This window comes from Cervus canadensis, chromosome X (genome assembly GCF_019320065.1).
Source record: "Cervus canadensis isolate Bull #8, Minnesota chromosome X, ASM1932006v1, whole genome shotgun sequence".
NCBI lineage: Eukaryota > Metazoa > Chordata > Mammalia > Artiodactyla > Cervidae > Cervus > Cervus canadensis.
Window position 1 is genome coordinate 6,261,923 of NC_057419.1, and position 12,512 is coordinate 6,274,434.

Here is a 12,512-nt window from a genome sequence, read left to right on the forward strand (position 1 = left end):
TGAGGTCTCAAAGAGTTGGACACAACTGAAGTCACTTAACATGCATGCATGTACACAAAAGTCTGGCTGGGAGGGCAGATTACAAGTGGACCAAAGTCAGATGAACTAGCCGTTAAAAACTGAAGAAATAGATTAGGTCCCAGAATAAGACTGGGAGACACCGAGGGTAACAGTAAAACGTAGAATTGCCTTTTGCATCCATCAAGAATGGTCCAACCTTGGTCACGTCCTGTGGTTCAACCGGTATGCACATATCGCACCTGTTACCGGAGTAGGTTCATTTGCTTGACACCCAGCAAGCAGTCAATCCTAAAGGAAATCAACCCTGAATACTCACTGGAAGGACTGAAGCTGAAGAGCCAATACTTTGGGCAGCTGATGCAAAGAGCTGACTCGATGGAAAAAAACAAACAAACCCTGATACTGGGAAAGATTGAGGGCGGGAGGAGAAGGGGACAACAGAGGATGAGATGGATGGCATCACTGACTCAGTGGACATGAATCAGAGCAAACTCTGGGAGAAAGTGAAGGACAGATGACCCTCACAGGCTATAGTCCATGAGGTTGCAAAGAACTGAACACAATCAGCAAAAGCAAACACTGCAATGCTGAGATCTGCAGTAGAGAAAGAGTTTATTCACAAGAGTTAGACCATAAAGAAGGCTGAGCACCGAAGAATTGATGCTTTTGAACTGTGGTGCTGGAGAAGACTCTTGAGAGTCCCTTGGACTGCAAGGAGATCCAACCAGTCCATCCTAAAGGACATCAGTCCTGAATATTCATTGGAAGGACTATTGCTGAAGCTGAAGCTTCAAGCAACACAGGTAGTGAAAGACTTGGCAAATGAACAATAACGTTAGTTGAATGCATTGACTTGATGAGCCCCATTGCTTGCCTGTTCCCAAATGTCCTCGGTCCCACTCCTGGTCTGGGCTAATGAACTTCACTCCAGTTCTGTGGTGTTTGGATACAAGGCAGGAAGATTTTTCAACTAACTTAATTTTCATTCTGGACGGTAAGAGTCTCTTGGAGCCAAAGCATTTGTGTGATGTTATGGAAATTTTTTTGTTTTGAACCAAGGAAAGCAGCACTGGGGGAGAAAAAAAAAAAAAAGCAAAGTCATCATAATGAATCAGAGAAGTCTTCAAAATGTCTCTCTGGAGAGACATAAAGAAAAAAAAACCTCCAAGCCTGCCATTCAGAGACCAGTGGTGCCAGGGATGACGGCTGATGATGGAGACTCAGCCTCTCAGTGGTCAAATGCACCCAGCTTCCAGAAGCTTCTAAAAAGAGAAACGTGTCAGCCATGGTGCAGTGCAGTTGTCAGAGGCTGGAGATTTGCCAGGTAGGGTCTTCCTTTTGAAGGTACTTGGGATGAAGTGGGAAGTTCCCAGGGAAGGGTCTTTGGAATTTGGCAGGAAGCACATGGTTTCTTCACTGAGAGGCTGACTTACCTCAAGGTGCCAAAAGGGCTGCAGCAGCTCCAGCATCCCTTTCCTCCCTGAGAAGGGTCCCAGAAGTCCTTTTGTTTTACAACTTGCCCGAGGTCCACACTGCCTATAGGCCTCAAGGTTGCAGTAATTGGCAGAGTGAAAAGCCTGAAAAGTGAGAGGCAGAAAAAGATGCAGAGAGAAGTCTGCAAGGAGGTGTGGGTCTCTCTGGGTGTGGGTCTCTCTTCCCAGGTGGTGCTAGTGATAAAGAAGCCGCATGCCAATGCAGATGAAAGAGGCCTGGGTCGGGAAGATGCCCTGGAGAAGGGAATGGCAGCCCACCCCAGGATTCTTGCCTGGAGAATCCCAAGGACAGAGAAGTCAGGCAGGCTCCAGTCCCTGGGGGTGGCCAAGAGTCAAGACGCTAATGAAGGGACTTAGCATGCATGCATTGCAGGGGAGGGGAGGTGGGGGGTGGCTCCCTGACTGAGCAGTCAATCCACGTTAACTGTTAAAAAGTTAACACTTTCACAGGCCGTTTTTCTGTTTTTCTGTTCCCTCCCCCCAGACATGATTACATTATGTAACTGCAGTCCTGTGTGTTGGGGTTTCCGTTGGCCAAGAAAAAGAACCACCGTTCTCCCGGTCTCCTCAGTGTGTTTGTTCAGCTGTCGAGGAGCCGTGGCATGTGTGTGTGTGTGTGTGTGTGTGTGTGTGGAGGGGGTGGGGTGGAATGGGAGGAGGGTTCTGAGTCATCCCGAGAGGAAAGGTGTGTGATGGGAAGGGTCTGAGCCAGGGGGGCAGGGTGGAATGATGGAACCGTGACTCAGGGCTATTTCTCGGTCTAACCCGGCTGTTCCAGGGCCCTGAAGGCAGGCAGAGAGCATTTGAAGCTCAGAGATTCACTTCCTGGGTGATAAGGAACCTGCCAATGCAGTGGGTTTGATCCCTGGGTCGGGAAGATTTCCCCTGGAGGAGGGCATGGCCACCCACTCCAGTCTCCTTGCCTGGAGCATCCCATGGACAGAGGAGCCTGGCGGGGCTACAGTCCATGGGGTCGCAGAGAGTCCAATAAGACTGAAGCGACTCAGCGCCCAGCTGAGCCTGGGCCAGGGGCCAAAGGGCCACGCTGCAGCTGTGGCTGGCGACTGTCCCCAGAAAGGTCACTCCCCACCCCCAACCTGGGCGCCAGCTGCCTCTAAAGGGTAAGAAGAGACGGTGGCCTGCACCTCCCCATTCCTGTCTTTGGGGGGCAGACGCTTAGGGATTCCAAAGAACCTGCAAAGGAGGTTCTTGGCCAGCCTGAGAAGTAAGGATCAAGGCGTATCCGACTCTCTGCGACTCCATGGACTGTAGTCCACCAGGTTCCTCTGTCCCTAGGACTCTCCAGGCAAGGATACCGGAGTGGGTTGCCATTTCCTGCTCCTGGGGAATCTTCCCAACCCAGGGATCGAATCCACGTCTGCTGCAGCGGCAGGCGGGTTCTTTACCGCTAAGGCCACCTGGGAAACCCCAGGGGCGTCCGCCCTGCGCCCTTAAAAGCCTCACCCACGCTCTGCGCTGTGCTGGTCCAGGCTGGACTCTGGGGTCCGCGGACTGCGGCGTCCAAGGCAGAGGGGAGCATGCTTAACAGACAAGGGGAGGGGGAGAGAGTCTGTTTAGGGGTTCCCAAGAAGAGAGGAGTGGAAGCGGGGCGTGGAGACGCGGCCCGAGCCGGAGAGGGTTAGGTTCCAGCCCGCGCGCCCCTCCCCGGCGGCTCGCTCCCCGGGGGCTCAGGGGCTGGGGCGGCGGCCGCGGGCCGGGAAGAGCTCAGGCCGGGGCGGGCCGATCGCGCCGCGCCCCACCCGGGTTCCGCCCTCCTGCCTGCCCCGCCCCGGGGTGGGGGGCTGGGTGGGGTAGTCCTGCCCGCCGGCCGCCGCCGCCGCCGCCGCAGCCCGCGCGCCCCACTCCCGGGACGCTCCCTGCGCGGCTAGCGGCGCACCATGGCGCGTCGGGCCGCCCTGGCGCTGCTGCTGTTCGGCCTGCTTGGAAGCCTGGTGTCCACCCAAGGTGAGTGAGCGCCGGCCGGTGGGCACCCCCCTACAGCCAACCACGACCGGGGGCGCGCGGGTCGGACTTGGCGACCCGCGTTGGGACCCTAGGAAAGTGGGGGGCGGCGCGCGGATGGGACTTGGCGATCCGCGTTGGGACCCCAGGAAAGGGGGGGCGGCGCGCGGATCGGACTTGGCGACCCGCGTTGGGACCCCAGGAAAGGGGTGGGGCGGCGCGCGGATCGGACTTGGCGACCCGCGTTGGGACCCCAGGAAAGGGGGGGGGAGCGGCGCGCGGATCGGACTTGGCGACCCGCGTTGGGACGCCAGGAAAGAGGGGGCGGCGAACCTTAGGGGCCAGTCCGTGGGGGGGGGGGTGGACATCCTTTGGGACGCACTTTGGGGGGCGCACTTGGGGAGGGTTACCTGGGGGCGCACGATGCCGGGAGACGGGCCCCGGTGGGAGGCTTACTTTGTGTGGCTGGAGCCTGGGCGCGCAGGGCGGGACGGCGCCGGGGACCCCCGGGGCTCTCCTCCCCACTACTAGGATCCGCTGTGCCAGCCGGGGGCCGACACCCCAAGGAGGCGGGCTCCCTCTTTCCGCTCACTTTCTCCCCGTGCGCCTTTGGAGGCGGACCCTCTCAAAGTTTTGTTGTTGTTGTTTTCTTTCAAATCCGCAAAGTCTTCAAGTTGGAGGCACTCAATGGGCATTGGCGGCGGCCTCAGACCCCTCCGGAGACCCCACCTCCCGCCCCATCCGGGTTCCCCTTTCGTTCCCGGGCGCACCCGTGCGCCCCTGCGGCGGCCCCCGGTCCCGGCTGCGCGCGGGCCGGGCCTGGTGACGGCAGCCTCCCCGGAGCCACGCCCTACGGCCCCGGCCTAAATTTGGATTTGGCCCCGGAGCCTGAAACCCGGGAGACGGGGAGGGAGGCAGGAAAAACTCGGAGGCCTTGAAACCATCAAGCGTTGTGTGTGTGTGTGTGTGTGTGTGTGTGTGTGTGTGTGTGTTAGGGCCGCGGGGACTTGGTGAGCGCGCCGCTCGGGTGCAGGGCGTTTTGTGTGTGTGTGTGTGGGGGGGGGGGGGTGTGTGTGTGTGTGTGTGTGTGGTGTGTGTGTGTGTTGTGTGTGGTTTAGGGCCGCGGGGACTTGGTGAGCGCGCCGCTCGGGTGCAGGGCGTTTTGTGTGTGTGTGTGTGTGTGTGTGTGTGGTGTGTGTGTGTGTGTGTGTGTGTGTGTGTGTTAGGGCCGCGGGGACTTGGTGAGCGCGCCGCTCGGGTGCAGGGGTCCGCATCCAAGAGACGCGTAATGATCAGCCATGTGGCCCAGGAGATAATTGGGGAAAAACCCCAGGAAAAAAAAATAAAATAAAGGACGCCCCGGCCGGCCACCCTCCACACCCAGCCTGACTGTCTGTTGCCTGAGTTTTCTTTCTCCTTTTAAATTGGAATTTGAGATCCTGGTTCCCTGTCTTCTGTGTCCCTTTAAAAGGAAAGTTACTGGGTGTGGCTTTAAAAAAAAAAAACAAAAACCGGTTTCTCCAATTAACGGTCTCTTTCTCTCCTTTATATATGGTTGTTTTTTTAAGGAGCCAGCGACTGGAGCTGCGTCCAGCTTTCAGGATTGGTTGGCTCGGTGGTAGGCATGTTTTAGGAACCAGAATGCAGGACCCCGAGGACCTAAAAAAATGTTGATCTGGAAATTTCCAGCTCCCCGCGATGAAGGTTTTATTTTTTAAGCCCTGGCTCCCGCCTGCTGTTTGTCTTAGGGAGGGTTTGCTAATTAACGTGTGAACTTTTAAACTGTGCGCCTTTCCTGGTGGCTCAGCTGGTAAAGAATCCGCCTGGATCCCTGGGTCAGGAAGATTCCCCTGGAGAAGGGGACGGCCACCCACTCCGGTATTCTGGCCTGGAGAATCCCATGGACGGAGGAGCCTGGTGGGCTCCAGTCCAGGGGGGGGGTCGCAAAAGCGGCTTTCAGTTGAAAACACGTTCAAGAACTTGTGCACTTGGGGTTTTTTTTGGCGGAGGCTTTAGAAGACATTCAGCCTGATCCACGGGGACTTGTTGGAAAACTTTATAGCTTGTTGGGGAGGGCCCGGATCGGGTTTCCTGTTTCTCTCTTTCCTGCCTTAAAACCTGCGTGGTTTGCTCCACCACCAAGTTCTTCACGAGAGCGTTTTGTTGTTGTGTGTCTGTTGCTGTGTGTGAGTCGCACCTGCTCACGAGAGTTTTTCTAGCCCCCACAGGGGCTGAGTGAGCCTCCAGGGAAGCCCCGTATACGGCGGCTGCCCACTAGCCATCTCTCGTACGGATGGTAGTGTCCGCGTGTCCGAGCTATTCTGTTAATTCATCCCACCTTCTCCTTCCCCAGGTTCTGTCCGCCTCATCCACCCTCTGCATCTGCCTCCCTATTCCTGCCCTGCAGAGAACTGCATCTCAACCATTTTTCTCTAGATTCCGCATATACGGAAGCGTACAGTCTTAACCCCCGGATGGCCAGGGAAGTCCTCCTCCACCAGTTCTTATGATTAATAAGGCACTGTGTGTTTATGGATCTCCAGAAGTCCTTTTGTGGATATATAACGGGTTTCCCTGGTGACTCAGATGGTAAAGAATCCGCCTGCCAATGCAGGAGAAAGGGGTTCAGTCCCTGGGTGGGCACGATCCCCTGGAGGAGGGCATGGCAACCCACTCCAGAGTTCTTGCCTGGAGAATCCCGTGGATGGAAGAGCCTGGAGGGCTTCAGTCTATGGGGTCACAGAAGAGTCAGACACGACTGAGCAACTAACCCTTCGTGGACTTCCCTAGTGACCCAGTGGCTAAGACTCTGAGCTGCCAATACAGGGGGCACGGTTTCAATTCCTAGTTGGGGAATTATTTCCACATGCTGCAAACGAAGACCCAGGGACCGAACCCGGGTCTCCTGAACTGCAGGCAAAGTCTTTACCGTCTGAGTCACTGGGGAAGCCCCAAATAGCACCTGGTGTAGCCAAATAAAAAATATATATATAAAAAAAGTAAAAGCAGCTAAGTAAATGCCACCCCCTCCGTACAGGTAGTCGAAACAGGTTCCTTTAGCCATGCCGAATATTTACCCAGCTTTGAAAAGGGCAGGGAAAGGACTTTGGCCTTGACTAGACAGACCTCTGTTGGCAAAGTAATGTCTCTGCTTTTCAATATGCTGTCCAGGTTGGTCATAGCTTTTCTTCCAAGCAGCAAGTGTCTTTTAATTTCATGGCTGCACTCACTGTCCGCCGTGATTTTGGAGCCCAAGAAAATGAAGCCTGTCACTGTTTCCATTTTCACCCATCTATTTGCTATGAAGGGTTGGGACCGGATAACATGACTGCATGTATAATCACAATGAAAAGGGTGAGGGAACAGAAGTCTATACTGTTTCCAACAGAGCGTTTGTGGATTTTTTTTTTTTTTAATTTATTTTTGGCTGCACTGGGGCTCTGTTAGACTTCCCGGGTGGCTTAGCAGTAAAGAATCCAGCTGCCAATGCAAGAGATGCAAGAGTCGTGGGTTTGATGCCTGGGTCGGGAAGATCCCCTGGAGGAGGGCCTGGCGACCCACTCCAGTCTTCTTGCCTGGAGAATCCCAGGGACAGAGGAGCCTGCTGGGCCGCAGTCCACAGGGTCGCAAAGAGTCAGACAGGACTGAGCGCGCACGCAGAGGGTCTGGCTCTTGTGGCCAGTGTGGGTTACTCTGCAGCTGCAGAGCATGGGGTCTGGGCGCGGGGCTTCAGTCACTGCGGCCTCCGGACTCTGGAGTCCAGGCTTGGTAGCTGTAGTGCTTGGACTTGGTTGCTCTGATGCGTTTGGGACCTTCCCGGGCCGGGGATCAAACCTGTGTTGTTCTGCATTGGCAGGTAGATTCTTAACCACTGGACCACCAGGGAAGTCCCAGTCCTAATTTATAATCACCCTTACAACCGTATGGGACAAGGACACACATCACACACCCTTCTACCACACTCAACAGTTGTGAGTATTTTCTTATGTTCGTGTCCTCCTGGGAGAACGGCCTGGTTGTATGGGACACGCAAATAGTGTGTTCTGTCTGACTCTCTGCGACCCCATGGACCGCAACACGCCAGGCCTCCCTGTCCATCACCAACTCCCGGAATTTGCTCAGACTCATGGCCGTCGAATCGGTGATTCCATCCAACCCTCTCATCCTCTGTCGTCCCCTTCTCCTCCTGCCTTCCATCTTTCCCAGCATCAGGGTCTTTTCCAATGAGGCAGCTCTTTGCATGAGGTGGCCAAAGGATTGGAGTTTCTGCTTCAGCATGAGTCCTTCCAATGAATATTCAGGACTGATGTCCTTTAGGATGGACTGGTTGGATCTCCTTGCAGTCCAAGGGACTCTCAAGAGTCTTCTCCAACACCACAGCTCAAAAGCATCAATTCTGTGCTCAGCATTCTTTACAGTCCAGCTCTCACATCCATACATGACTACTGAGAAAACCCTAGCCTTGACTAGATGGACCTTTGTTGACAAAGTGATGTCTCTGCTTTTTAATATGCTGTCTAGGTTGGTCATAGCTTTTCTCACAAGAAGCAAGCGTCTTTTAATTTCATGGCTGCAGTCACCGTCTGCCATGATTTTGGAGCCCCCAAAAAATAAAGTCTGACACTGTTTCCGTTTTTCCCCATCTATTTGCCATGAAGGGTTGGGACCAGTTGACATGACTGCACATCTAATCATAATGAAAAGCTTGAAAGGTTGCAAGAATCATCAAAATATGACACACAGACAGGAAGTGAGCCCATGTTCTAGTGAAAATGGAGCCTGTAAATTTGGTGGCGTTGGATCGGGGTTGCCGCCAACCCTCGGTTTGTAAAAAAATAAAAACCTGTAAAGCAAAAGACAGGAAAACCAGGTCTGACCGTGCCTTTCACAGCTGCAGTTGTATCTGTTCACGTAGGGAAACGGCAGTTCCTTTTCTTGTTCTGTTTTTTTTTAAATTTCCTGTTCGTATGGTTTACCGAGTTCTTATAGCAGTTTTGGGAGTTGGCTTATGGGTGTGTTCGTTTCAGCTTTGTCTCTGAATGACTAGGTACTGGCCACCGTTCGGCTAACTCAGATTATTTTTTAAAAACTCCTGTAAACAGGAGACCAGAAACTCCCTTTTTTTTTTCTTTTAATTCCCCAGTGTTTCTCCATGGGGTGGGGGGTGGGGGGCTCGAGACCTCCGACGTGCTGTGAATTTAGTGCATTCAAAGAAGGAAATCATCAGACAGGTCAGAGGAGCAGACACCAGCTTGCTTCTGCCCACGCTTTGCTAAGTAAGCGCCGGTGTGATTTCGGTGCTGGTTCGTGCCTCTGGGTGGACCTGGCTTGGTAGTGAAACCTCTTTGTTCCTGAGGGTTGCAGGGTGGGGAGTTTGACATGCGTTTGCAAGTCTGAAGCTTCTTTTCCCTTCGCTCTGCCTTCTGCCTGTGAAAGTTTTTGATAGAATCTCTTTATTTTTGCAGAAGAGCCAGTCAGGACGTCAGTGACTTTTCAAACAGCCGAGTAATGACTCCTTAGGGTGCTTTTGAGGGGGAAAAAAAAAATGGGATAACTTTTTTTAAAAAAAGGTTTTTAATTGATTGATGATTGCTTTACAATATTGGCTTGATTTCTGTCATAGAGCAACATGAATTATCCATCAGTTCAGTTCAGTTCAGTTGCTCAGTTGTATCCGACTCTTTGTGACCCCACGGACTGCAGCACGCCAGGCCTCCCCGTCCATCACCAACTCCCAGAGTTTACTCAAACCCATGTCCATCGAGTCAGTGATGCCATCCAACCATCTCATCCTCTGTCATCCCCATAAGCGTACATATGTCTGGGATTCCCCAGGTGGTGCTAGTGGTAAAAAAAAAAAAACCCACCTGCCAGACGTTAAGAGACAGGGGTTCGATCCCTGGATGGAGAAGATCCCCTGGAGGAAGGCATGGCAACCCACTCCAGCATCCTAGCCTGGAGAATCCCATGGACAGAGGAGCCTGGCGGGCTACAGTCCATGGGGTCGCAAAGAGCCGGAAACGACTGAACGTGCACACACTTAAGTATGTCCCCTGCGTCTTGAATCCCACCTCCACGTTCATCTAGCAGCTAATTTTTCAGCAGAAACTCTGCAGGCCAGAAGGGAATGGCAGGATATCTTTAAAGTAGTGAAAGAAAAAAAAAAAAGTGATCTACAACCAAGATTACCTGGCAAGGATCTCATTCAACATTGATGGGGAAGTCAAAAGGTTAACAGATAAGCAAGCGTTCAAGACAGTTTAACACCAGCAAACCAGCTTTCCAGCAAATACTAAAGGCCCTTCCGTAGGGCAGTACCCCCAGGAGGAAGGAAAGACCTACAGAAAAACCCAACCTAAAGCGATGAAGAAGACGCCAGGAGGAATAGACATATGTCAATCATTGCTTTTTAAGTGTCAGCAGAGAGTTAGGGTGAATTCCCGTTTGTTCACCGCCCTTCCTTGAGCACGCAGCTAAAGTCAGGAGGGCTGCATTCCAGAGCTTGGAAGGCATTAGTCATCCCCAGACCGTGTAGCCAGAACATTATGACCACTTCTTTTTCTCAGCGTCCCTGCCCTTCTCCCACTCGCCACCCGCAACCCCCCCTCCCCAGCCTTGTCTGATCGCGTTCTGCCCCGTTTGCAAACCGCCCAGAAGCTTCACAGTGGTGTTACCGTAGGGACGCGGTGGACCGTGCGGTTAGGGTTAGACAGACAGCAGGCAGATGATGCTGCCTCTGGGGCGGGCGTGGAGGCGTGTAGATTTCTCTCTGCATGGGAGAATTCACATGTTGCCCGTCACCATCTGCTGTTGGCGGGGTATCTTGTCTTAGGAAAGGGCAGGAGGTCCGTGCTCCATGGAGGATCAAGATGCCCTCATCTTGGGCACGGGATGAAGCCTTGCCGGACAAAGGAAGCCAGGGACATTGAATTCTTCAGTGCTTGAACGAGGAGTGACAGCGTGTAGGAGGAAGAAAAAGGGCCTGGGTGGGTCTGAGAGCAGGCAGGGAGTCGTGAGGAGTGAGGTCCCGGGGATGGGGTGTTCCCTGACCCATGAGGGCGGTCCTCACCCCCACCTCTGTGCTGAGGACTGAATTCAGGACCGCTGGCTGGGTTGGGCCTTCCCAGGTGGCTCAGCTGGCAAAGAATCCGCCTGCGATGCAGGAGACGCGGGTTTGATCCCTGGGTCGGGAAGATCCCCTGGAGAAGGGAATGGCAACCCACTCCAGTATTCTTGCCTGGAGAATCCCCATTGGCAGAGGAGCCTGGCGGGCTACAGTCCACGGGGTCGCAAAAAATCAGACACGACTGAAGTGACTTAGAACAGCATGCAGGGCCTGGCTGGACTGAGGCAGCCCTTGGTCGATGTGATTGATGATTGATGGATGGATGATGGGTTATAGATTTATAGATGATGGACAGGATGCAGGCATAGCTAGAGACATGATAGATAATAGATAAGGCAAATAGATGTCATGATTACACAGTTAGATGGATGGATGAATGTAGATGGATGGATGAATGTAGATGGATAGATCTTGAAGTTTTCCAGTAGTCATGTATGGATGTGAGAGCTGGACCATAAAGAAGGCTGAGCGCTGAAGAATGGATGCTTGTGAGCTGTGGTGTTGGAGAAGACTCTTGAGAGTCCCTTGGACTGCAAGGAGATCCAACCAGTCCATCCTATAGGAGGTCAGTCCTGAGTGTTCATTGGAAGGACTGATGCTGAAGCTGAAACTCCAATCCTTTGGCCACCTGATGCGAAGAGCTGACTCATTGGAAAAGACCCTGATGCTGGGGAAAGATTGAGGGTGGGAGGAGAAGGGGACGACAGAGGATGAGATGGTTTGATGGCATCACCGACTCGATGGGCATGAGTTTGAGTAAACTCCGGGAGTTGGTGATGGACAGGGAGGCCTGGCGTGCTGCAGTCCATGGGGTCGCAAAGAGTTGGACCCAACTGAGCAACTGAACTGAACTAAACTGAGATCTTGAAAGTGAAATTCGCTCAGTCATGTCCACCTCTTTGCAACCCCCTTGGACTATATACAGTCCAAGGAATTCTCCAGGCCAGAATCTTGGAGTGGGTAGCCTTTCCCTTCTGCAGGGTGTAGATCTTAGATGAATGATCACGGATAAATGGTACATAAATTATAGATAAGGTGAATAGACCGGCTGGACTCCTGATAATCTTATCACCGGAATGTGAGTTATCATCTCTGCATTCCTGAAAGATGAGGGACTCAGGCCTGGGGAAGAAGGCGCGTGTCGGCCGGGGTGTGGACTACGCACTCTGTCCCGGCTGCAGGAAAGAAGCTTCCCTGTCCGCCTCTGCCAAGGCTGATGCTGGCTTCCTCCGAGATCCCACCCCGCCCCCCCAAAACCTCTCTCCAGCTTACGCTTCACCTCTGTAACCGCTGATGGATCTAATCCACTGTAATTGCGCCCTCGGCGTCTACACCGTGTTAAAAGAGGGCTGAGCGCCGGAGAAGGGCTCTCTGACCTGGGAGATGCCGCCGTGGATGTGGTTCGGTGCCCCGCGTCCACGGGGTGACTGATCATTGCTGTGACTTGCTGTTCGGGGTCTTCACGTCCTCCCGTTGGGGTCTGTCCAGCTGTCAGCCTGGCGGGACTCCGGGGAAACGGGAAGCCTGGGCACCTGCGGGCTCAGTGGTTGTCAGGGGCACAGGCTCGTGGATTCTGCGGCAGGTGAAGCCCCAGACGGTCCCCCCCGCAAGGAGCCCAGCGCCCAGCCCTTGGGATCGCTCAGGGTCTCGGGAGGATGGGATGACGGAAGGAAGGAAGACCAGCTGGTCGTGGGGGCGGGGAGGATGCTGGGTGATGAATCATGGCCCGGCGTCCCCTCTGGGGCCCGCCTCGCCCGGTCTGAGTCACGGGGTGCCCCCCGCCCCCGCCTCCAGCACATCCGGAGGCTTGAGGGGGCACCGCCTGCAAACCACAGGCGCGCTGCAGGCTTCCGGGCCGTGGGCTGGGGTCCTGCCAAGCTCTGCAGCGGGCGAACTGCCTTGAATGTTTC

At 54.1% G+C, this 12,512-nt stretch overlaps 1 protein-coding gene and 1 long non-coding RNA gene across 4 annotated transcripts in view; one reads left to right on the top strand and one right to left on the bottom strand.

Moving 5' to 3' along the window:
* Nucleotides 1-616: 616 nt before the first annotated feature.
* On the bottom strand, nucleotides 617-3,116 carry LOC122434350. Of its 2 annotated transcripts, XR_006267342.1 has the most exons (3): nucleotides 2,979-3,116; nucleotides 1,455-1,598; nucleotides 617-1,283 (listed from the first exon to the last, which is right to left on the bottom strand). It is a non-coding gene; the product is annotated as an uncharacterized LOC122434350 (long non-coding RNA). The 2 variants fall into 2 exon arrangements; XR_006267341.1 differs by having other exon boundaries at nucleotides 617-1,598.
* A 144-nt stretch (nucleotides 3,117-3,260) lies between these two features.
* CD99 (CD99 molecule (Xg blood group)) overlaps nucleotides 3,261-12,512 on the top strand; it is a 32,334-nt gene continuing 23,082 nt past the window's right edge. Inside the window, exon 1 of one of the 2 annotated variants that reach the window (XM_043457606.1) lies at nucleotides 3,261-3,479. In XM_043457606.1, the coding sequence (XP_043313541.1) occupies nucleotides 3,413-3,479 (67 nt within the window). In that variant the 5' untranslated portion in view covers nucleotides 3,261-3,412. The remainder of the gene's footprint in view (nucleotides 3,480-12,512) is intronic. The other variant, XM_043457605.1, reaches the window with a different exon arrangement.